The following is a 24,476-nucleotide window of genomic DNA, read 5'->3' on the forward strand; positions in this document are numbered from 1 at the left end:
CTGCAGCACAGACAAGTCACATGTTGTATTTTGAAATGCATCCAAACCAATGCCCAACCCCTGGACAGGGTGCAAGATAAGTTATAAAATACAATTAAATTGTAATGCAAATGCTTAGAAAAAGCAGAAAGACATATTTGCACTGCAGGTGTGATGGGCTTCTGTAACCTGTCTTTAGTGAAAATGAGGTCCCTGGTGACAGGTTCCCTTTAACCCTGTGTTGGGCCATTGCTAACAGTCCCAATGATCTCTCTGCCTGTACAGTTGAAGGCAAACACATTAAAATATACTAAAAAGTCAACTCCATTTTTGTAGGTTAATAGGTTAATATATTGTTCGTAATATATCTCAGGCGAGTGTGTAAGCCATGTTAGTTTAGCTCAAAGTGAAGCTGTTCTCTTCTAGGACACACAAAAACTAAACATATGGCATCATACGTAAACGAGCCTTTTGTGAGAAAATCTTCTTCTCTCTCAAATGCAAATTTTCCCTTTTGGCGCACACATATCTCATGGATAGGGAATACGTTTTGCCCGAGATCCTACATTTAGCCATTCGGTACAGGTGGTGCATGGGTTTGAAGTGCTGTATAATGTTAACATTTTTGTGTTACTGTAGTCCTGCCAAGCAAAGCTTCACACACACCTACCCTCACACTAGATCATCTTTTCCAAATCCTGTGTTCCTGTTTGTTAGGATATTTGACTACCTGGCAGTTTAGTGATAAGACTGTTTTGACTGTAATATTCTTGCTAGTCAGTAGTCTGTGTAGAAACTGCTTTGTAACCTGATCATAGGCGCTCGACAGGCCCCACTTCTTCTATTGAGCAACTTCTTTTTTGCGAGGGATGCGTGGGCGCACGTCACATGCAGCCTTTGTTTTACATGCTAATTTACACCAAGCAAGATCTTTGCTGGAGATTGCTCTGCTTCATTAGCAATACCTAGCACATGTACTGCTTCCTGCGTGTATTACTCATCAGTTTATTCTCTATACTGGGATCTTATGTCAATGGAGGGTTACATTCATTTCCCACATAATCTCCCATGCTTTGCTTTGAGATACATATGTATGTTTTGCATGTAGTGAAATAATATGTATACTTTGTTTTATGACTTTCTTTCCTTTTATGTTGTGCTGTATCCTTCCCCTAACATAGCAATAAACACATCCAGTATAGAAATAGAATCGAATAGGTATGTATGTAAATATCACAAAGTGAATGGTGGCCAACTCTCTCCCACTTGTGTGTTTCATGGTGCTCTGCCAGCGCTCCATCTGGAAGTGGGGGATAGATCTTGATCACTGTATTCATTTAGAGATCTGGATGCTTCACCCATCCGCGACAGGTGGTGTTACTATAGAATAGTCCAAATGCTTTTTTGGCTTCTGCTTCTCAAATGGCAGGGCCAAAAATTATTTGCAAAAGGAAGATCCTTAAGCGATTTTTTTTTTTTTTTTTTTTTTTTTTTTTTTTTTTTTTTTTTTCTTTTCTTTTGAAAAATGATTGGCAGTCATCACCATCTCTATGTCCCTCTCTATAACATGGGAGCATATAGGACACTATGTACAATCTGCTCAGCTCCTCCTGCTCTATAACATGCTGTCTGCAGGTAGGACACTATGTACAATCTGCTCAGCTCCTTCTGCTCTATAACATGCTGTCTGCAGATAGGACACTATGTACAATATGCGTATCTCCTTTTGCTCTATAACATGCTGCCTGTAGATAGGACATTATGTATAATCTGCTCAGCTCCTCCTGCTCTATAACATGCCACCTGCAGATAGGATATTATATACAATCTTCTCAGATCCTTCTTCTCTATACCATGCCACCTGCAGATTGTACATAGTGTTCTATCTGCAGGCAGAATGTTATAGAGCAGAATGAGCTGAGCAGATTGTACATAATGTTCTATCTGCTCAGCTCATTCTGCTCTATAACATGCTGCCTGCAGATAGGACACTATGTACAATCTGCTCAGCTCCTTTTTCTCTATAACATACTGCCTGCAGATAGGACATTAAGTACAACTAAAGGGGCTTAACTAGATCACAAACCTAATGATGTTTCATGATCAATTATTTTCTTAAGCGATTCATTTTAAGGAGTGCATCTTAAACAGGTATATGCCCTACGTGCTAACACATGGAACTGCCCATACAGTATATTTGTGTTGGTTATACATGTAGGTTGACGTATACACAAACCCTTCATTCACCAGTCTTTGAGATCGCCACCTAGTGGATGAAATACACAGTCTGTATGTTTTTTCTGAAAACGTATTAATGCCTTGTAAATCTGTAAAGTTCCTTTTGCAGCTTTGTCTTTTACTACAATGTACCCTTTCCTTTTCCAGAGTTGACTTGTGGAACAATGGTAATCTTGCTCAGGATGTGTTTCTCGGAGAGATAAGAATCCCAGTGAGAGTCCTAAGGAACGACTCGTCCCACCAGGCATGGTAAATATTGTCCTCCATTATCCTGATTCCATAGGGAATCTGTTACTTGTGACTTTGCATTTGCTTTGTGAATCGTCGCAGTGTAGTGACTTTTTTTCTGCGGCAGGAGTCTGATGTATTCATGAGATGCAGGCTCCACCCCTTTTTCCTGACCTTTGATTGGTGGCTTTCTTCTCTTGTAATATCTGATATCCTGTTGACTTTATTAGAGATATTTCTTGGGTTTCACCTACAACCACAGACTTTGAAACCCTTACCTTTTATTACATTCTGGCTTCTCTGTTAATTCTGTTTCAGGTATTGGCTGCTACCAAAAGACAATGGAAGTAAATCCTCAAAATATGATGATCTGGGATCTCTGAGACTAAGCATCTGTTATACAGAGGACTATGTGCTGCCTTCAGAGTGCTATTGCCCACTAAAAACCCTGATGATGAAATCTCCAGATATTAAGGTATGTGTGCTGTGTTTTAACCCCTTCGTGGCCCAGGGTCATTGATGTCCAGGTCAATTTTTGCAGTTCTGTTATGTGCTTCTTTAAATGACGATATTTATGCAAACGCTTTAAAAATAAAAACTATTTTACTTTGTTCTTTTTTCATGACATCTGAGACTTTAATTGATAGGATAGTTTTTAAAATTACATATTTTTTCTTTATAAAATGTAGTCGATAAATGACTACAAATGTGAAAAAAATTAGCATTTTTCTCATTAAAGTTTTAAATGGGTAGTAAAACTGAATAAATGTTTACCGAAATATGTACAGCATCATTCCATCATTCTTTCGTTCCCCAAGTTCAGCTACAAATACAGAGGGTGCATGTACTTCTACAATTCTGAAATCTGTAAGCTAAGTCTTTCCTGCTGCTTCTTCTATATTCAGCCCCCAGCTGACAGACTGAAGGGGGGCACACTTCAAATGCCTATATCTCCTGAACCCTGGCACCTTGGAACACAATTAAGTCATATTAAACAAGAGAATCTTGTGTATGGATGCTTCACAGTGTTGGAGATATCCACTGTTAAAGTTACAATTGGAAATCTCTGGAATAGAAAATCTACATTTTTTTTATAACAACTTCAAAGGAAATCTACCACCAGGATGTAAAGCAGGCACACTTACATGGTGGTGTGTGCCCCCTCTGGCAGGATCTGCTCTTCTTTTAACTACTTATGCCATGATTTTTACAAAAAAAAGGCTTTAAAATTATGCATATGAGCCTGGTGGGCTCCTGGCTCCATAGGTGTTAATGGAGCCTAGTCTTCTTATTTGCATAATGTTTAAAGCCTTTTTTTCTTAAAAGGAAGCTTAAAGAAGAATGGATCCCGTCAGTGAGGGAACACGCCTGTATGTCAGTGTGCTTGCTTTACAATCCTTCAACCTGTTTGTACATTTTTTCTAAGAGTTGATGTCTCTGGTTCTGTGAAGCATCCAGGCACAGGATTCTCCTGTTTAGTATGACACTAGACTTGTGTTTCTAGGTACCAGGGTTCAGGAGATTTAGCCTTTTGAAGTTGGTCACTGTCATGTCATTTCTAAACATTCTTTTTGCAAGGGGCAAGTGCAAATAGGATGTGTATAGCCGTAAGGCAGTCGTGAAGGGGTTAATGAATAATAAACTCTTCTTTAATATAGTGTTCGAAAACTAAAAGGAACCGCATCATGAAATAATGCAAGCACACCACCTTGTAGGCTATTTAATCCTGATGCCAGCACATACTTTGGTTTATCTTTATCTTTAATTTAGCTATTAAAAAAAAAACAATTAACTTATGATTGTTAATTATTCACCCCTTCGTCTTTCTACCCGCCCCCCTTAGGTGCTGAGAGCCGTGACGTCACCTGCCCTGCAGACAGACCATGGCCAGGACACCTTCCCTTTTTTTTCTTTTTTACTTTAAGGGTTTTCCCACCAATCAAGTTAGAACTTATCCACTGGATAGGTCCTAACTTGCTGATCTCAGTGATGGGGAGGGACATCCCTCTGACCACTCATTGCTCCTGGAGATAAATGGCGCAGACTGTTGCGCATGTCCGTTCTGCTCCACTCATCTCTATGCTGAACATCATGGGGGTTACCAGTGGGTGTTTGCTGTATAATTCAGCAAGCACCCTGTATGTATGTAAAAAGACTTGTGAGCAAACATCCTTAAAGGAAACCTGTCACCAGGAATGCCATTTAGGTGGTGACAGGTTCCAATAGCCTATGCTATGCTAATTTAAAAAATGCCTTTGTCAGCATTCTGAATAATATCAGTAGTTTATAAAAGTATATTAGACCTGGCTCCCTGCCAGCACCATCCGGCAAGTGTGTGTGTATGTGTTCAGATCCAATGGCCCCATTCCCATCTCTTTGGTTCATCATCATCCTCCTCCTCGCTCATTCCCCTCTTTACTCTCTCCCTACCTACGTTACCTGGAGACATTGGCAGAATCTTGGAGATGGGGACTCGGGGTCTTGGAATTTCCCCCCTTCCACTGTGACTATCTGAATAGTGCTGGCAGGGAACCTGTCACCAACTAAAAATGACATTCCTGGTGATGGGTTCCCATTAACGGCACCGTAATGTACAATTGCATCAATTGTCCGTAAGGAGTTAAGCAACCTTGGCTTTTTCTTTGGATTCAGAATGCTAATCGGGCTCATCTAAAAATGTTGTCCCCGGATGTATTTTTTTAGATTAGTTTTCAGATCTAATTTTTTTTATTATACTGTATATAGTGTTATTTTGACAGCTGCTCTGTGATCTGGATTCCACAACAGAAAACTTCCTTTTTAACTCTTTATAATTCACCAATTAACCAAACTAATATACATTTCCCTTGGCAACCCCTTAATATACATCAACCTCTATATAGATAATACGGTGGTAAATGTTCTGTTCACCTCGTTACAAGACCTTTATAAGGATGGTATATTAATTTTTAATATGTCTTCTTGTTCCAGCCCATCACTGCCTCCGCTGCCTTCATCTTGGGAGAGATTTGTCGAGACAAGAACGACGCTATCCTCCCTCTCGTCAGACTCCTCCTCCACCATCAGAAATTGGTTCTGTTTGTGACGACCATCGCACAGTTGGACCTGAATGACACTCAGTGCGTGCTCATATAACTTGGTGCTATAGTAACTCTTCTACTTCTTTCTGTAGCACTCATCGTGTGAATGTTCTGCTTTACAGAGAAGCCAACACCATCTTTCGGGGGAACTCTTTAGCCACTCGGTGCATGGATGAGACCATGAAGATTGTTGGGAACCATTATTTGAAAGTAACTTTGAAGAATGTAATAGATGAGGTAATGTATAGCTCACACGTTCTACTAATTCTTTATAGCTTATAGTATTTTTACCATTATTTTGGTGCTTTCCATAGTTTTTTCTGTACGTACGTGTCATTGTGGCTTACCTATAACCAACCAGAGGCCAACATACTGGGACATTAAACTTGGTTAATTATGACGTTTCCCCTTGAGTTCCCTGAAATGCTGCCTGTCAGTATTATAATTATTTGTGTTAGGGCAGACAGGTTCCCTTTAAATTGGTTTCATTGAAATGTCTGGGTTTCAAACATCCTTAACCCACACCACAGTTTTATATAAAAAGTTAAAAAATATCACCATTGCTCAATTATAAGATTTTTATGTAAAATACAATTGGTGAACCTCCCCTTTTATAAAGCATGTAATGTGACATCTTTGCTCACTTTCTAACAGTGCCCTTTAGGCGCACAAACTGTCTATTTTGGATGTGTACAAGCTGTTATTGCAGTACAATCCCATGGGATTTATGAAACTACGTTTCCAGGGCTGCAAAGGGAAACATTGGCTCTTAGCTAGCTTTTGAGGAAGCCCCCTTAACATCAAGCATGACTTTCGGGAAGCCTAATGACATGATGTGGGATTAAAACCAAACCAGTCTATATATTCCAGAAGGAACAGATTCCCAGGTGTAGACTGCCCTGCTTTGACCTGGTTTGCGTCTCTTGCAGTGTAGGGAAATGGTTTAGATGAGTGAGAGGCTTTTTTTATGGGATCACACATGGCCCTGTATGTGAGATGTCTGCTGGGTCTCAAATTATGGTGAAAGTTCTTTTCCTGCCCGAGTTTGCTTTTTCTGTTGACATCAGAGCACATGTGAAACAACGGACCACAGGCCTGTTATGTGTGGCCAGTGAAAAGCACACATTAGTGTACAGGTAGCCTTACCAGAATTGTAGGAAAGCTTGAATGCTTCAAATACATGGCTAGCATTGCTCAATATAGTTTTAAAGAGCATTTGACCAGCAAAGAATGAACTAAATAGCCATTCAAAACAATGCTTCTAAAATGAAAAAAAAAATTGGCCCTACAGAAAGAAAACTACCGTATATACTTGAGTATAAGCCAACCCAAGTATAAGCCGAGGCCCCTAATTCTATCTGGGTAAACCTATTGACTCCAGTATAAGCCGATGGTGGGAAATGCATTAGTCACAGCCTCCCCAGTAAATAGCCTGCAGGACCCTGCTCCATAGTATATAGCCAGCACCTGTCCCCCAGTATATAGCCTGCCAGCCCATATCCACCAGTATATAGCTAGCCCCCTGCCCCAGTATATAGCCAGCAGTGGAGGAAGCGAGAAATGTGAGTTTTGAAATTTTTTTTTTACTCGAGTATAAGCTGAGTTTGGTTTTTCAGCACATTTTTTGTGCTGAAAAATTAGGCTTATACTCGAGTATATATAAATAAGTGGCTTTTGGTTGAAGTTTGGGCACTCAGGCTCTAAAAGGTCCGCCATCACTGCCCTATAGGAATCAAATACTTAGTAATCGTAGCCACACATCGACTACTTATTTATATTATTTTTGCAGCAACATTTTTAAATTGTTTCAATATTTAAAGGAAATCTACCAAAGGGTTCGCTTCAATTTGTATCTTATTTTGTTTTAAAGACAAAATTGTCTACAAATCGACTTTTCATTATGTTATTCTAGATATGTGAATCCCCTAAACCCTGTGAGATCGATCCCAACCGGCTGAGGGAAGGTGACAGCATCGACAATCACAAGGTGTGTGTGTTCGTATGTAGTTGAAAGTTTCTTGCTTACATAAGTAATTCTAATGTATAATAGAGGATGTGGATTTTTCTGTACAGGAAACTATTCAAAGCCCAAATCAAAAAAATGACTTAAATATGCACATCCTCATCACACATGAAATTAAAAGGAGTTATGCCAGGTATATAAGTTATCTCTTATCCAGGGGAAAACTACTGATCATGCTCGGACACCCACAATTACGAGAATGGGACCACCAACTCTCCAGGGTATGGGAATCCCATTAGTATTGATGGGTGGAGTGACTTTAATAGCTGAGCACAGTGCTTTCCTGTATCCAGCTGTTCCCATAGATGGTGTGTGTGTGTGTTGATGGGAGGAATTCTTGTCCTGCCGTTGGACCCTCACTGATCATATAGTTTAACTTGTATACTTGGGTCAACCTCTTTTAAGCCCTTGTACCAAGACACAATAAATGAAAACGGACAAAATCCTTTAAATTTTAGTTGATTTAATTCCACATGTAATTTGGCTATGCACGCCATGTTATATGAAGAGGAAATTTAGACTATAAAAATTAAACGGATGAATGTAGTAATGCAAAAATGGAAATATTTGGCCACACACTGAAGGGTTTGAAAGGAAGTTTATTATAGAACTTGAAAATTATGTGGTGGTGTTCAATGTGGCTAGAGTTAAGCTGCAGTACCATACACAAATGTTAGAAAGGTGTGTCGCAATTTTGGGAAATAAAGCAGTCGTGTTTTATGGTTATGAGTCTCTTTGATGAGTCTCAATTGACTAAAGAAAATTGGGAACATGATATGATAAAAGCTGCTGCCTTTGTTCAGATCCATACATATTAACTAATGTAGTAATCCTGATAATATCCTATGGCTTTTTCCCGTACACAATGGTGATTCATTTTTATTTATAAACTTTTTTGGGGAAGCAGATTACAGTACTGCTAAGCAAGTGCAATTATCCAGTCATACAGTAGAGGGCGATGTGTGGCTACGATTCCTAAGTATTTGATTCCTATAGGGCAGTGATGGCAAACCTTTTAGAGACCAAGTGCCCAAACTACAACAAAGACCCGCTTATTTATCGCAAAGTGCCAACACAGAAATTTAATTTGTGATTTATCCTCCCTACAGTTTTCATTGATACCAGTCCCCTGAGGACACCAATAATGCAGAAAATAGTCCCAGGTAGCGCTGTCACATTAAAATAGCTCTGTGCACAGCAAGTCCTGGGACTGCAGGAAGATACCTGGAGTCATCTCTGGCGATGGCCTGAGTGCCCACAGAAAGGGCTCTGAGTGCCACCTATGGCACCAGTGCCATAGGTTAGCCATCACTGCTATAGGGGATCTTTACTTATTTCACATTAACATAAGTAGATTTTTTCAATGGAAGCAAAACAACAAGTGTTTTCTAGGTAATTAAAATTGCGATCTGATCCCCAGGATGAATATCTATATATTTTTTGTAATAAATGAATAATGTGTTTTCTTTTTTCTTTTCTTTCCCAGGACAATCTTAGATATTACGTGGACAAGGTGTTCTCATGTATAGTGAAATCCAGCATGAGCTGCCCCACCGTGATGTGCGACCTGTTCTCCTCACTACGACACATGGCTGTTAGACATTTCCCTAGTAAGAATCCCCCCTCCTCACCATTGACTTGTTATAAGAAATTTTGTAAAGAAAGGGGTTAATTTTACCTTTTTCTGAGCACATTTCTTAAGCTTTTATCCATAGATGTTTTTATTGTGTTGGTAAAGAAGTTCTTATTAGCGCTGGGAGCTGAAGACTTGCATGTGCCACTGCTTTGGGGGCTCAGTTGAGGATTTGGGGGGTACAGGAGGGTTTCTGGAGCGCATCTCATCCTGTTCAGTTGCTCAGTTTCTCTGCTTTATCTTGTTTAGCTGCTTCTCGCTACTGAGCTATTAGAACAGAGGAGCTGAATGAAGAGGTTTTGCACAGTAACATTGTTTGTATTTTGGCCCTTCTCTCTCCCTGTTTTGCGTGCTCTTGCTCTCAATCACTTTGCACATCACCCTCACATGCTCTCCCTAGTTTTACAGTTTTTTTTTCTCCAAGGTGGCTTGTTAAAAGTATAACATCCCCTATAGAGACTGGTTATTATGCTACACCTGCAGTATCTCACAAAAGCGAGTACACCATTAATTTTACATATTCTATTATATCTGAAGATACAACACTGAAGATTACAACACTGAAGATATGACACTTTCATGTAAAGTAGCGATTGTAAAGTGAAACGTCTGTAATTTGCAATGAGCACCATGGGGGGGATTTATCAGACGTGCCCAGGAGCACAACTGTTCTGGTTACCCATGTCAACCAATCATAGCTCAGCTTTCATTTTCCCACAGCTATTTATAAAATGAAAGCTAAGCTCTGATTCATTTTCACAGGCAACAAAAACTGTTTTACCTCTTTTAGACACTTCTGATAAATCTATCCCATTGTTTTGCATGCAAACAAGACAAAACACCTGGTGCTCATTACTGATCTCATGCGTTTCGGTAGAAATGATTATGCAGTCAGGCCAAGACCCTCCCTGTTCATTTTGATTGTATTTCAAAACACAATTGAAATGGAACATGTGAACATATCCTCAAAATAACTCAACGTGCAGCTATTAAGTTCTAAATCGCTGGCAACAAAAGTGAGTACACCCCTAAGGATGCATGCACACGTTTGGTTTTTCAGATGCCGTTTTTGAAGCCAAAAGCAGATGTGGGTCATCATGGGTGAGAATATATAATTGAGAGAAGTGGTTTCTCATCTTTTCACTCCACTCCTGGTGTGGACATCAAAAACTGCATTTGAAAAAAATGACCAAATTGTGCCCTATGAGCCATTTTCCCAACCCGGTGTCATGAGAGTCAATAGTGTTAGGTGTTAATCGGAAGCAGGTTTAGCAAATTTGGTGTAATCGCTCTCACACACGTACTGATCACTAGAAGTTCAACAAGACACCTCATGGTTTGCTAAAGATAGAGAGTGAGGACTTGGATTACTGGTACCATCTCCTGTGGTCTGATAGGACCAAGATAATCATATTTGGTTCAGATTGCCTACAATACAGCATATGATGGTTGAAGTTTCATGGTTGAGGGCTGAATGATTGCTGTGGCAACATGGACTGTGACATACTGACATCCTCTCCCTTTGAAAACCGGGCCACAGGTCTGTATTCCAACATGGTACTGACCCTAAACACAGCTCCAAGACGACCACTGCCTTGCTAATGAAACTAAGAGTAAGGCATCATTCACATGGCCGTGATGGAGGAGGAGTAAGCCCTTCTCACCCCTCCCCATAGAAGCCCAACTTGGTTACAGCGAGGTCATACGGTGCCATAGACCTCTATGGGGGCTGTGATGGCCGGATCACAACCCCCATTACGGTCTTGTGCAGGAGGCTGAAAGGTGCTGGACTGGCCAAGCATGTCTCCAGACCTATACCCCATTGATCATCTGCTGGTCATCCTGGAAGGTGGAGGAGCACAAGGCATCCACCAGAAGAAGTGGAAAAGGATTCCAGTGGCTGCAATCTGTGAAGCTCAAGTGAACTCCATATCCAAGAGAATTTATGGCAATCCTGGAAAATAATGGTGGCCACACAGTATCGAACACAATTTGGACATTTTCACTCGGGACACTCTTGAGGACACATCAAGCTGTGTACACTGAGTACTTTATATTGCATCACAGTGTCGTATCTTCTTTGTTGTCCAGCAGAAAGGTATAATACAATATTTCCAATAAAGTGGGAGAGTATAATTGAAAAGATGCGGTGACTTCACTGGGTGACATTGTTGCCACAGTCACTTGCAGTCTAGTCTTTGGTGTGTAGGGGATTGATACACTTTGAGAACAAGTAACTCCTTCTTCCTTCCATTCCAGCCTTGTAGTGCAGTCATTTCATGCTTTGTGTTAAAATACAGGTGTGACACCCAGCAGCGTGTAATTTTGAAATCAAATCAGATGTACACTCGTTGACCAAAAAAAAAACGTCCCCCCCAGATTTCTGCATAACTCCACATGGAGTTGTGTCTCTGGTGTGGTGTGAGTAGACACAGGATCTTGCCACTCCTCTTCTTTCCAGAAACTTCTACTTGGTGTGTTATTTTTTTTTTTGTCAGCGAGTGTATATTTTATACTTTTTATGTATCCAATTTATTTAAATTTTGGACGCCGGAGCGTTACCACTTTATATACTGGGGTCAGATGACGCAATATCCGGTGATGCAGAAATACCTGTATTTGTTAGACATTTCACTTGCTCTTGCTTGAGTGTTTCTGTTGTGCTGTTACATTGCATTGTAGCTTATGGGCCAGGACTGAGTTCCTGTAGTCTGAAGGGGAGCGATATACTGCAGCACACTCTGTAACATGTATTTATCTCTGCAGATGACCGCCATGTACAGTACTCTGCTGTCAGCAGTTTTGTCTTCTTACGATTCTTTGCTGTAGCAGTTGTGTCTCCTCATATCTTCCATTTGAGATCCCATCACCCAGTAAGTAACTACAGCTATAATGTTCCTGAGGGTGGCCATACACCTCCAATATTTGGCAGATAAATGCTTGGTTTGTCAACAGCTATTCCTCCAGACACCGCCATACAAATGCATGCTAGGCTGAGATGTAGGAAAATAATAATCCACTGGCAGACACCTCTGGTAGTGGCTTTTCTCCCATGGGCGTAAAAGGATAGAGCATATCAAAGCACAATTCCTGATTTTTTTTTTTTTTAATTTTTTTTTTCCCCTCCATAAATTAATAGCTCTTATGTACTTTCATTACCTATGTCCAGCGGGTTCTTTTATTATTTTCTTCAGTTTTGCAGAAGCCAGTCTTTCCTCTATCTTTGCCAATTGTCTCTATAGATCCACAGAGTTTTTACAAAATAAAAGATACAGGATTGGGGAGCGACTGCTGCTCACTCTGGGGGGAGGAGGGAAGGGTCATGGGATGCTCTCTATGTGTAGCTAGCAGGAGAGCCTTGTGTCTGTAGCTTTTGCAAAGAATATTGCGGTAGAAGGGCTCCCTATTCCCTATATGTCCCTTCATCCCATTCTGTATTTCTGTTCTTCTTTCTCTGTCTTTCTGTAACTCGAGCTCTATCATAGACTACTCTGCAGCAACCATCTCACATTTTCTGCTCTTATTTGCACAGCAGGAAAGCTGTTATCCCTTATTGTCCACGCATTTAGACTTTATACTTTACTGACTGTTCACTATATCACTGCTGGTTTCTACTATTTATGCCATGCTCTATACTTTTCCTTGTGCTTAAAGCCGTAACGCTAGTCGCTATTTACAACCTGGAAGGGTTTAATCTCTACCCACTTCACTGCTGCTGAGGAGAATTTCAGACACAAAGCTTTAGAACAGAAAATGCCGTAACTCTGGAAAGAAATGTGTAATTATCTCAATATGGGCATCATTTGGTTTCTTTAGGAAGCCGAAGTTAGAATTTAAACGTCCCCTTGTCTTATTAAGATACAAGTAAATCAGACCAATACAATGGTGGAGTGTTAGCAAAACCAGTGCAAATTGAAAGGAGCCAATAGAAAAAATAACTATTGCATTGAGTGGGAATTCTTATTTCACTTTCCATAAGGTTTTGGGAAAACTTAGCAGTGGGACAAGGATTTTAAGTTCTATATCTGGTAACCATATCTGTCTCTCCCAGCATACAGGACACAGTAAGGGGAGGCTCCTGCTTTAAAATATTAATAATAACAATAATAATAATTCCTTTAATTATATAGCGCACAAAGATTACGCAGCACTACAAAGAGCTTTTGCAAATCGGTCCCAGTCCCCAATGGGGCTCACAATCTATTCAACCTACCAGTATGTTTTTGGAGTGTGGGAGGAAACCAGAGGACCCGGAGGAAACCCACGCAAACACAGAGAGAACATACAAACTCTTTGCAGATGTTGACCCTGGGACCTACAGCTAGTTGTCTTGCATCTCCGCTTAGGCAGAACAGTGAGGTGGAGAATGAAGGATGAGATTAATATAGAAGTTGTGATTTTTTTTTTCTTTATTTTCTCTGTTTAGCATTTCCTTACATAGGCCATTCTATGGGGGAAGACTGACATATGGACAGTTCTTGAGTCAGCATTAATATTTTGGCTTTCACTGAATCTGTTTCCCTTGCACAGGATGCACAGACATCACGTGTGTTGACGCTCATATCAAAAACCATTCAGACTCTTGGAAGCGTTGGCAGCTTGTCAAAAAGTAAAACTGTAAGTTTCATCAGTATTGAATTTTGTCTTTTTCCTTTTATTTCCTGCAACTTAATATCCATGTCCGGTCCTTTCCACAGTCCAGCTTCAAGGAACCATTCATGTGTGAGTTCTACAAGATGTTCGAGGAAGAAACCTACACGGCAGATGTTAAAAAGGTTAGCCGAGCCGCATAAATGAAGATATATTAGCAATATAGTAGCATCAAAGCTAAGGAGTGATCGTTTATGAAGGTGACACACTGTGGACCAAACTTCATTTATACTAAACATCATTCCGAAATTCCTGGATTTGTCTGGGAATTGCCAGATCCAGAAGCTAAAGTAGTTGTCCGAGAGATGTGGCTGGGGGATAAGGGGAATGCTTAAAAAAAATTAAACATGTACTTATCTCCATTACCCCTCCTTGTGTCCCGCATTGTGGTCTCTCTGTGCTGTGCCCATGTTTGTTTACAGGGGTGTGGAAGCTCCTCTCTTGCAACTTCTAGTCAGCAAGGCATGTCCACCCGTCTCCATGTCAGAGTGCCTGATACGGCGCAAGAGTGGAGCTTCCGTGCCCCTGTAAGCCACGGGACATTGGGAGGGACCTTGGAGGTGAGTACATGTTTAGTTTTTTATGCAGTTCCCACCTGGCCACACTGCTATTTTTTTAATAACCAAGGGTTAAACAGTATATTATTGTTAATGACAAAAGTTCTGGGATGCAGAGGAAGACTTATTCGTCACCTCCATTTTCTACTAATGTCTATATCTGCTAAACAGTTTTTAGAGGAAATTTCATCCACGGAAAGTAAAGAGCCAAGTGGAATGAGCGAATCGGTCATCTTGAAAGAAGGGTAAGTACATGGTGTCATTTGGTATTGATAGATTACTAACCGTGTTTTAGTACTGATCTATTTTTTTTTTAGACTTGTCTTCCTAATAGGCCTAATAGACTCCAAGGAATGCACAGAAATGGTTTGATTATTATTCCTTTGCTTCAAAATAGAGTATGTGCAACTCCTTCTCCTAGATCAGTGATGGCGAACCTTTTAGAGACCGAGTGCCCAAACTTCAACAAAGACCCACTTATTTATCTCAAAGTGCCAACACAGAAATGTAATTTGTGATTTATACTCCCTTCTCTGCCACAGCTTTCATTGATACCAGCACCTGAGGACACCGATAAAGCAGAAAATAGTCCCAGGTAGAGCTGTCACTTTAAAATATCTCTGTGCACAGCAAGTCCTGAACTGTCTGGGACTGCAGGAAGATACCTGAAGTCATCTCTGGTGATGGCCTGGGTGCCCACAGAAAGGGCTCTGAGTGCCACCTCTGGCACCCGTGCCATAGGTTAGCCATCACTGTCCTAGATGGTTTCCTGCTGAATCTGATATAAATGTACCAGCATTTTTTTCCCCTTTCTCACTCCCTCCTCCCGGAGAGTAGCAGATTGTACATAACATGAGTATGGAGTGGGGAAAACACCCAAGTTATCAAAAAGGGCAAAGAGAGACCTGTGGGAGGTCAGAGGCAAGTACATTATTTACCAATCCCGGTTGTGTTTTCTAACCCCCACACAAGAAAATGTTGGAGCTGGGAGGTGAGGAAGTACAGCTATAGGTTAGGGGCCGCCAACCCCACTGCCTCATTGGAACGCTGCAGCGTCTCATATTTATCGTGGGGCACCTCTTTCTTCTAGACCAGATCCCTAAATAGGGCTTGAAAGTTGTGGAAATATTTATGGGGGAGCCAGCAGGATTATAATTCTGGTGTAGATTAAGATTGACTAGTCTAATTTTGCACCTCCTATTAATTGGCTTATTCCATGCCCAAAAAATACATCAGATTTTGGCACAGCTTGGGTGATATCTAGACGAGACGAGCGGACCAGAACTGTCCACCCATCACAGGCATGCCTAGTTGCTAGGGCACGTTAAACCTAAAGTTTGGTTATGGTTAAATACATGTCACTCCTTTTTTTTTTTTTTTTTTTTTCGTCTTGTGTAGTAGTGGTGCACAAGTTGGGAATATGCCTTCAGACAATACTTCACACTCAATATTAAAGATGAAAAATAGTTTTATTCTTATTACATCAACATAAAAATAAATGCATAACCAATCCAAGTCAAGTCAAAAGACTGGGTCTTGGTCTCAGAACTTCATCAGTTTGCGGATTGCCCTTGGAAATGGAACTTGGTATAAAGATGCCTAGCAATGTGGCAAAGAGAGTCAAGAGCTTGTGCAGCGCCACCGCATTAGGATTGGACATGACGGTGCCGCACAAGCTCTAGGATATGAACCAAGAACTGTAAAAAAATATTGCAATATCCGCATCCTCTGTCTTCTTAAGCTGATAATCGTATTTGTATCTGTGATAATTCAAAACTATTTCTTTATCTCAGGGAGATGTACAAGCGAGCACAGGGTCGTACTCGGATTGGCAAGAAAGGCTTTAATAAAAGATGGTTTTCACTGTCAAGTCGGGAATTTGCTTACCACAAGCAGAAAGGTGAAACTTGTTTAGTCTGTAATAGAGAAGTAACAACTTGCTGTCAGCTGTTTTTATTATTCTTTTTATTCTTTCTCTCTCCATATTCCTTTTATGACTAATGGATTGTTTAGTTTTTTGTTATTCTTGTACTATAGATTAGACTTCTATATGATACAGAGGACAGATCTCCAGTGTAGGTAGCTATGCTGTTAAAGGGAACCTGTCACCAGGGAACTCATTTTCACTAAAGACCGGTATCAGAAGCCCATTACAGCTGCATTGCAAATATGTCTTTCTGCTTTCTCTAAGCATTTGCATTACAATATAATTGTGTGTTATAATCTTGCACCCTGAGAAAATCCTCTGTGTAGTCCCAGGGGTTGGGCTTTGGATACATGTTAAAAAACAACACATCATTTGTGTGTGCTGTTCCCTCCTCAGTTTTCAGACCCCACCTTTGTGTTCCTGTACAGCTCCTCCCTCCCCCACTGATCTCAACTCACCAGGCTGTGACCTTTGTGAAGGAGCTGGAGGGTGGGGGGCAAGAGCTGAGCAGTCTGCAACACAGATAAGTTACATGTTTTTTTTTTAATGGCATCCAAATCAAAGCCCAACTCCTGGGACAGCACAGAGGATTATGTTATAACACATAATTATATTGTAATGCAAATACTTAGAAAATGCAGAATGGTATATTTGCACTGCAGCTGTAATGGGCTTTTGCTACCTGTCTTTAGTGAAAATGAGGTCCCTGGTGACCGGTTCCCTTAAACCAGTGTGTTTAATACCTGCATTTATCTTTATTGTCTAGTGTACCTTATACTAAGCTTTTACTCCTTCAGCCGTAACAGTAATTAAACCTTGAAAGCAATTTTTTTGTATTTCAGAAATGAATAGACCAGTGGATAATCGTAAATCTTATAATATATTTCGTTAGAAGAAGCAGGTTCTCTGTGCATTTGTATCCACTTCTTTCTCCTGTAGTGGGCAGTGTAACTGTAAGCTTTCTTTGGCCCATCATCTTCAGACAAATAAGGAGGCTAATGATGAACTCTTTAAAGACCTAGAGAATATTTTCCTTGATGATTCAACTCTCTCAGGAGATTAAACTATCCAGTGACTGTTTGTAAGGAGTTAGACACTTTAACAGGTTCCTTTAACTTTCAGTGGGTTCAGCATAGAAAGCTGCTTAAAGGAGGTCTGGTGGTATGAGTGGTATGGTCTATTTAGGCAGCTGCGTCGCTTTTAACTTGTGAAGAGTAAGGGCTCCGGGGGAGGGGGGGGGGGCAATCCAGAATATGGCTGTTACATGCTCGTGCTATTTCAGCTGCCCCTTCCATCTGCCTGCTGTGATATTGCAGCAGGGGGGGTATTAGCTCTGTGCTGCCACCAGCAGGCAGAGGGAGCAGCAGAGTCAGAGGGTGGTAGGGGGAGCATGTTATGAGGTGTAATTATGACCAAAGCTGCAGTGAAGTTTAATGCATCATGTTGGCTCCTTTCCTGTTCTTGTACTGCGGTAGGTAGAAGTCTGAGATTAATGCTATTATCTTCTTCCTTTGTCAGATAAGGAACCAGTCTTCCGCATCCCTATTAAAAATATCCTGGCTGTCGAGAAGCTGGATGAAAGTGCCTTTAATAAAAATAATGTAAGTCCTTGACCTCATTTAACATAGTATTTCACCCACTGCAGATTATAATCCGTCCTTATCTGGATAATATGTAATGGGGGAAGTATTTTGGCTGCTGTCTCTATGTAATGCATCTTATATGGCAGATGTTCCAGGTGATTTATGGGGAGAAGCCCCTGTACATCCATGCTAGTAATTGCGTGGAAGCCAGTGAATGGATAGAGGTGCTGAGCAGAGTAAGCAGAAGAAATCCTAGAAGACTCGGCAAATATCACCCGTCCGCTTTTATAAATGGGACCTGGCTGTGCTGCAAGGCATCTTCAGAGAGTACGGAAGGCTGTAGCCCGTGTACTGCGTAAGTATTGACCATCGCTGGCACTGAATACTATGTTCTTGACATTAACCTGAATGCTGAAATAAAGTATACACAAGGTAGTTGATGAAATGTGGAATTATTTTGCTTTTGCTTACACAGTGGTCCTATAAGGGAGGACACGACACACCATGCCCACACATGGTATGCTGATTGCTTACTTTGGACCACTGGGCGAGCGTTAGTCGTCACAGAAGAAATTATTGCACTATTTTAGATTTTCTTTGCACAATGTAATATTTTCCACAAGTTTATCTGGAGAGCAATCAACTTGGAGGGGACAATGTGAAAGCTTCTGGCTCCTCTCCTGTTCATTACACGTGAATCATTGTCCCCGCAGCTGTGAATCAGAGTGTTCTGTGCTGGGTACATTGTGTCATGAGCTCATTGATGCCTCTTGTGTCTCCGCTTTACAGAGGTGTTCCAGCAGACGTGGCGCTAGATATCGACGGAGATCGCGAATGTGAAAAGATCTATTCTCTGTTTAGCACAAACATGCCAAAACTGCAGAAAATGGAAGGTAACATGTTTGGAAAAGTAGCTCTTGTTGTAGTTGTGTTTCACTAAAAACAATATATTTCTAACCTCCTCATTGCCAGCTTCAATAACTTTATACTTTTTTTTTTTTTTCAAAATCCATTACGGTAAACCGGGGCCCTTACTCCTAGATCCAAGCCCCGTGACTGTGGTAATTTTATTATATTTGTTATCCATGACCTCCTTCCTTCTAATATCAACTTTTAGATTACTATTACTATTGAGCAAGTGCTCTTGGGGTTGTTACCGTATCCATCCAGGTTGTTGCACTCATTCACCCTCCTCTTCTCCTCCCTCCGCACTTATCCCCTCCCTCTATCTGATGTAATATCTCTATAGCTTCAGCTTCTGTAGTTTCAGTGCTTCTGCACACTGTAACAGCATGTGAAGGTACATTATGGAGTGGCTCTGGTAATACCCACAGGAGCCTTTCAGGCCCATTAATGTAATAGTGAAAGTTGCTTTTAGAATAAAACAGACCATGTACTTAAATATAAGAAGATTACCACAGTAACAGTGCCTGAATCTACGAGTAAGTGTCCCTAGTTTATCACGTTTGGTTTTGATGGTAAATTTCTTTTATGTAACTACTCTGATTGCATTTGATCAGTTGCACTGGTAAGAATGATGAATCCTTTAATCACTTTCCGACATTGGACGTAGTACTATGGAATGGGCGTCAGGTTCTTGCTGCATCGTGACGCAGTACTACATCCCGCTACTGGCACAGGCTGCCGAAAGGTGCCGATTCTGGAAGCTGCGGGTGTCGGCTGTATGCTACAGCTGACAGGCCACTAACACCCACGCTCAGAGATTTCTCTGATCATGGGTGTTAAAGGCCATGTGTACTGATTTGGACCCCCCGCAGCGCTTACCGGGGAGGGTCCGCTGCTCCGATGGCAGCCCCGGGGTCTGCCAGTGCCCCGCAGCTGCACAATCCTCTCTGAGAGCCACGTCCTATTAGAAGGCATGAGCTGCATCATATGAATGCGAGCTTGAACAATCGATCAGAGCACTGCTTGTTCAAGCCAACCTGTAAAATTAAATAAGTTTAAAACGCTTAGTAAAAAACACTTGTTAATAAAAATAATTAAAGGGAAAGACCCTAAACACCAACATTCTCTATATACACCTAATAAAGTACAAAATCATGAGAAAACCCCACATATTTGGTATTGCCACGTCCGTAAAAATATGTTCAATAAATCAGTACCGTTATTGGACCTGTTGGTTGAACGCCGTAAAAACAAAATCCGAAAAACTACCCGAAAATGTAAATTTTTCATAAAATCCCTATACAAAAATGTTCCAAAAAGTGATCAAAAAAGTTATGTGGGCCAAAATGGTTCCTAAACCAGCTCTGTCATCCAAAAAGTATGAAGGTCATGTCTCCAAAAAAGATGGCGATACGAAAATAAATGAGATTTTCTCTATATTAGTTTTTTTTCAGTAATGTCGTAAAAATATATATAAAACTATATAAATGAGGTATCACCGTAATCGTAGTGATCAATAGAATAAAGATAATATAGTATTTCTATTGTACGGTGAACAGCTCCAAATGGATACTAAAAGAAAGGAAACCAAAATTGTCTCTTGTAAAGTGCATCTCATGTCACAGAAAATAAGCCCTTATATGTCCAAATTGCCCAAAAAAATAAACATTGTATAAGCCAATAAAAAGTGACAATGCATGATCTGCTGTAAATGGCGCAGCTTCCCTTCCATGCCCTGGCGTGTGCACATACAGCAGGTTACCACCACATATTGGGTATTGTTATACTTAGGAGAGATTAAGTATCAAACTTTGTGGAGTGTTTTGGTATTTTATCCACTGAGAATTTGTATATTTTTTGAAAAAACGCATTCATTTAGTCAAAAAAATTGAAATTGGAAAATTGCACAGGATTTTGTTTTAACCCCTATAAAACTGGTTTAACAAACTTCATAAAAGTTGTTTTGCATACATTGAGGTGTGTAGTTTGTATAATAGGGTAATTTATGGAATTTAAATATTACTTGAGCCTCTCAAAGTGAGTTGAAACCTTATTATCACGCTATTGCGTTTTTATATGAAAATGTGAAAAATCACACCTAAAGTTCAAAGCTCCATAGCCTCCAAAAAAAAAAATAAGAGGATGCGTAAAAAAAACACATTCGGTTAATGTTAGTTATCAGGTATTTTTGCTGTTCTAACTCTTTGTTGAAAAAGAATTTTTCCAAGAATCAAGAATTTTTCCAAATTTACACCAAATATCATTTTTTTCCATAAATAAACGCAGAACATACCACCTAATTTTTTGGGATGTTGAAGCATTCCAAAGTTATAACCATTTATAGTGACACGGGGCAGATTTAGGAAGGGCCGTGTCAGGAAGGTGAAAAGTGGCTTCGGCGGTAAGGGGTTAAACTGTTTGTAAAGAAACCATAAACTATCTGTCTGTTATATATAACTACTACGGTAGTAGTACAGGTTTTCAGGTCTACTTAAAAGTGCTTGAACCAACTTTTCAAGTTATCAATGGGATTCTGCTCTCACTAATGGGTGGATTGGCAAGTGTAGCATATGCCCATCTCCTTTCCATTACGGTGAATGGGAGTCTTGGAGATACCTGGTTGCGGTGTTTGGCAATTTCTAACACTCCATACTACTTAAAGGGGTGATTGATTTGGACACATGCTCATCCTGCTGCTCCATGCATTAGTGAGAACGGGACCCCCTTTGCCGGATTGCTGCGGTTCCCATTCTCATTATCAATGTGGGTCCCTACAGTCAGGCCCTTACTGATCAGCTTATTATCCCCTATCCACAGGAGAAGGGATAACTTTTTACAACCTATTTAATGGCGATCGTTGTGAGTAAACTTGCCTTGTGTTTCCAGAGGCCTGTGCCAGTATGGCTGTGTATCAAGGTCCACAGGAACACAGTGAATACCACTTCACGATAGAGGATTCTGTGGAAACTTTCAAGAGTCTCCAGCAGATTAAAGCCATTGTTGAGAAGCTGGATGAACCTCATGAAAAACACAAGAAAGGTTCATCGAATGCTAAATATGGCAGCCAGTAAGTATTCTGCTAATCTGAAACTTGGTAATCTTCCAACAGAATCCATCATGATAAACCAGGGGCACTTACTCATAGATGACTATGGTCATCTTCTTATATTTGTTATTCATGACTTCTTCTTTTATAATCAACTTTTACAATTATTCGAATGAGCCAGAAGGGGTCTTGGGCGGTTACCTGAGCCCCTCCATGCTGCAGATTCATGAGCTGTTTCACTGTCTGACCCTCATCCTCAGCACTTCCCCCTCCATCTGCCTGATGTAATCTCACTGCAGCACATGAAGTTTCAGCACAAAGTGAGAGGGTGGGGGGCAGTTCTTGCACATTAACAGCCTGTGCAGCACAGAGGGGCACTGATAACGCCCTCCAAAGCCCTTCTGACTCATAATTTTAAAAAGTAGAAGGAAGGAGGGATTTTGGTGGTAGATTTCCTTTAGAATTCTGTATAGTTTTTTTTTCTATGAAATTTATTATGTTAATGGTTTTTGGGAAAAGCTTAATGATATTGGGTTTCCAGCGGTGGTCTCCAAGCTTGTTAGTTGTTGAGGAAATATTCATCTTAAGACAAAGCAGTATGTTACACTTCTGCTCAATAGCCCAAACATAAACTAAATTATCCCCAAAATTCATGTGAACCCAGCAGCAGGAGATGTGGGAAATGGAGAAATCTTATCAGCGGTGTTGTTTTCCCGGTATACATGGCCGCAGGTTCATCGTCTAGGTCACTGCGACATTCTCAGTCGTTACCTGACCAGTAATAGGAGGGTATATACCACCTTCGGAATGACATTTTGGGTGCTAGTGGGAAGCTAATGCTGCCGTCGGATCATTCATCTCCTTTTTATTTGCCTTTCAGAGAGAATCCAATTGTGGGAAAAGGTTCATAGCACCTTCAAGGGCACTGGCATCTAGAACTGGAAGAAAGTATTGCCACAACACAATTCTTAGTCATAATGGAGGCTGGAGTTTTGTAACCACTTGGCAGGATCCTCTCAAATTTTTTATTATAGGAAATCTTTCTATGACATTTGGATGTCTTGGTTGAAAGTAAGGAAGAGGTGCCAGTATCTTACAGCAGCCATTGATGATAATGCGATGACCTTCATACTGCAGGCAGTACCTTGCAGAGTACATCTACAGCCTATTATTTCTTAATCACATTCCGGGTGGGGGGAGGGAGGGGGACATTGATCCAAACATTGTGTATTCTCAGCCTGGCTGCAGTGACACACCACTCAAAGAACAATGGGATATCGATCAGTGTGTGCGACCCTGCGGTCGTACAAGGTCCTACCTAGCACACTTTGTAGCTGGATAAAAAGTGTCACCAGATTAAGAAGAAACGTTGCAGAGTAAAAGAGAAGGAGCCCTTAAAAAAAAGACACACTAGACTTTACCACAAATCAGGGCCTGGTTTCCTTTATACGGTACACGTTGTTTTTATTGTTTTTATTTTGTTTGTTGATTTTCCTTTCATAGTATTTTGTATTTTTTGACAGTTTTTTTTTTTAAATTAGGGATGGTCCCTAAGTGGCACAAAGTTTACTGGTCACCACCACACTATGGTCCTTGTAGTATTTTAGGGAATGCTGTGAGCACCACGAGTTTGACAAACCTTTTCTTTAGTCTGTTAAAGGAACACAAAACACAGAAATGCTCAAATCTAAAATTAAGTATCCCAGCACGGTGTCCCTTCACGTTCATATCCTTTCAGCCCACTCCCTATCCTTACAGCTTCTGACTCGCGGTCCCATGTTTATCATGGGAAAAAACTGCTGATTGATGTGGGGGCTGATAAAGGAACCAAAACACAGAAATGCTAAAATCAAAAATTAAGTATCCCAGCACAGTGTCCCTTCACTTCCATACCCCGTCAGCCCGCTCCCCCGCCGTCCTGTCAGCCCGCTCCCCCGCCGTCCTGTCAGCCCGCTCCCCCGCCGTCCTGTCAGCCCGCTCCCCCGCCGTCCTGTCAGCCCGCTCCCCCGCCGTCCTGTCAGCCCGCTCCCCCGCCGTCCTGTCAGCCCGCTCCCCCGCCGTCCTGTCAGCCCGCTCCCCCGCCGTCCTGTCAGCCCGCTCCCCCGCCGTCCTGTCAGCCCGCTCCCCCGCCGTCCTGTCAGCCCGCTCCCCCGCCGTCCTGTCAGCCCGCTCCCCCGCCGTCCTGTCAGCCCGCTCCCCCGCCGTCCTGTCAGCCCGCTCCCCCGCCGTCCTGTCAGCCCGCTCCCCCGCCGTCCTGTCAGCCCGCTCCCCCGCCGTCCTGTCAGCCCGCTCCCCCGCCGTCCTGTCAGCCCGCTCCCCCGCCGTCCTGTCAGCCCGCTCCCCCGCCGTCCTGTCATATGCTTGTATTATTTTCTAGACCAAACCCGGAATCACTGAACTGAATGGACATGATGAGTTCAATTCAGTCCAGTAAATCCACAAGTGCATGAAGCAAATTTGTCTGCTCAAACTTAAGAATCAGGCTTTAATTGAATTCTGTCCTCTATTACAAGTAGGGGCTATTGCCCCGTGGTGCCTCATGCAGTTCAGCTGTATCTTTGCATGGCCAGTTTGCATCAGTCTGGCATAAACTGTAGTCTGAGTGATCCATGAAAAAACGGATCTG

At 41.4% G+C, this 24,476-nt stretch overlaps 1 protein-coding gene across 2 annotated transcripts in view; it reads left to right on the forward strand.

The window, feature by feature from the left end:
- RASA2 (RAS p21 protein activator 2) overlaps positions 1-23,779 on the forward strand; it is a 76,778-nt gene extending 52,999 nt beyond the window's left edge. For both annotated transcript variants that reach the window (XM_072143386.1, XM_072143387.1), the window contains 16 exons: positions 2,365-2,466; positions 2,764-2,920; positions 5,416-5,564; positions 5,648-5,762; positions 7,438-7,512; positions 9,035-9,158; positions 11,948-12,054; positions 13,712-13,798; positions 13,879-13,956; positions 14,560-14,633; positions 16,182-16,288; positions 17,834-17,916; positions 18,045-18,253; positions 18,688-18,791; positions 21,691-21,871; positions 22,731-23,779. In XM_072143386.1, coding sequence (XP_071999487.1) covers positions 2,365-2,466; positions 2,764-2,920; positions 5,416-5,564; positions 5,648-5,762; positions 7,438-7,512; positions 9,035-9,158; positions 11,948-12,054; positions 13,712-13,798; positions 13,879-13,956; positions 14,560-14,633; positions 16,182-16,288; positions 17,834-17,916; positions 18,045-18,253; positions 18,688-18,791; positions 21,691-21,871; positions 22,731-22,761 — 1,783 coding nt within the window. In that variant the 3' untranslated portion in view covers positions 22,762-23,779. The remainder of the gene's footprint in view (positions 1-2,364; positions 2,467-2,763; positions 2,921-5,415; positions 5,565-5,647; positions 5,763-7,437; positions 7,513-9,034; positions 9,159-11,947; positions 12,055-13,711; positions 13,799-13,878; positions 13,957-14,559; positions 14,634-16,181; positions 16,289-17,833; positions 17,917-18,044; positions 18,254-18,687; positions 18,792-21,690; positions 21,872-22,730) is intronic.
- Positions 23,780-24,476: the final 697 nt, after the last annotated feature.

This window comes from Engystomops pustulosus, chromosome 3 (assembly GCF_040894005.1).
Source record: "Engystomops pustulosus chromosome 3, aEngPut4.maternal, whole genome shotgun sequence".
Taxonomy (NCBI): domain Eukaryota; kingdom Metazoa; phylum Chordata; class Amphibia; order Anura; family Leptodactylidae; genus Engystomops; species Engystomops pustulosus.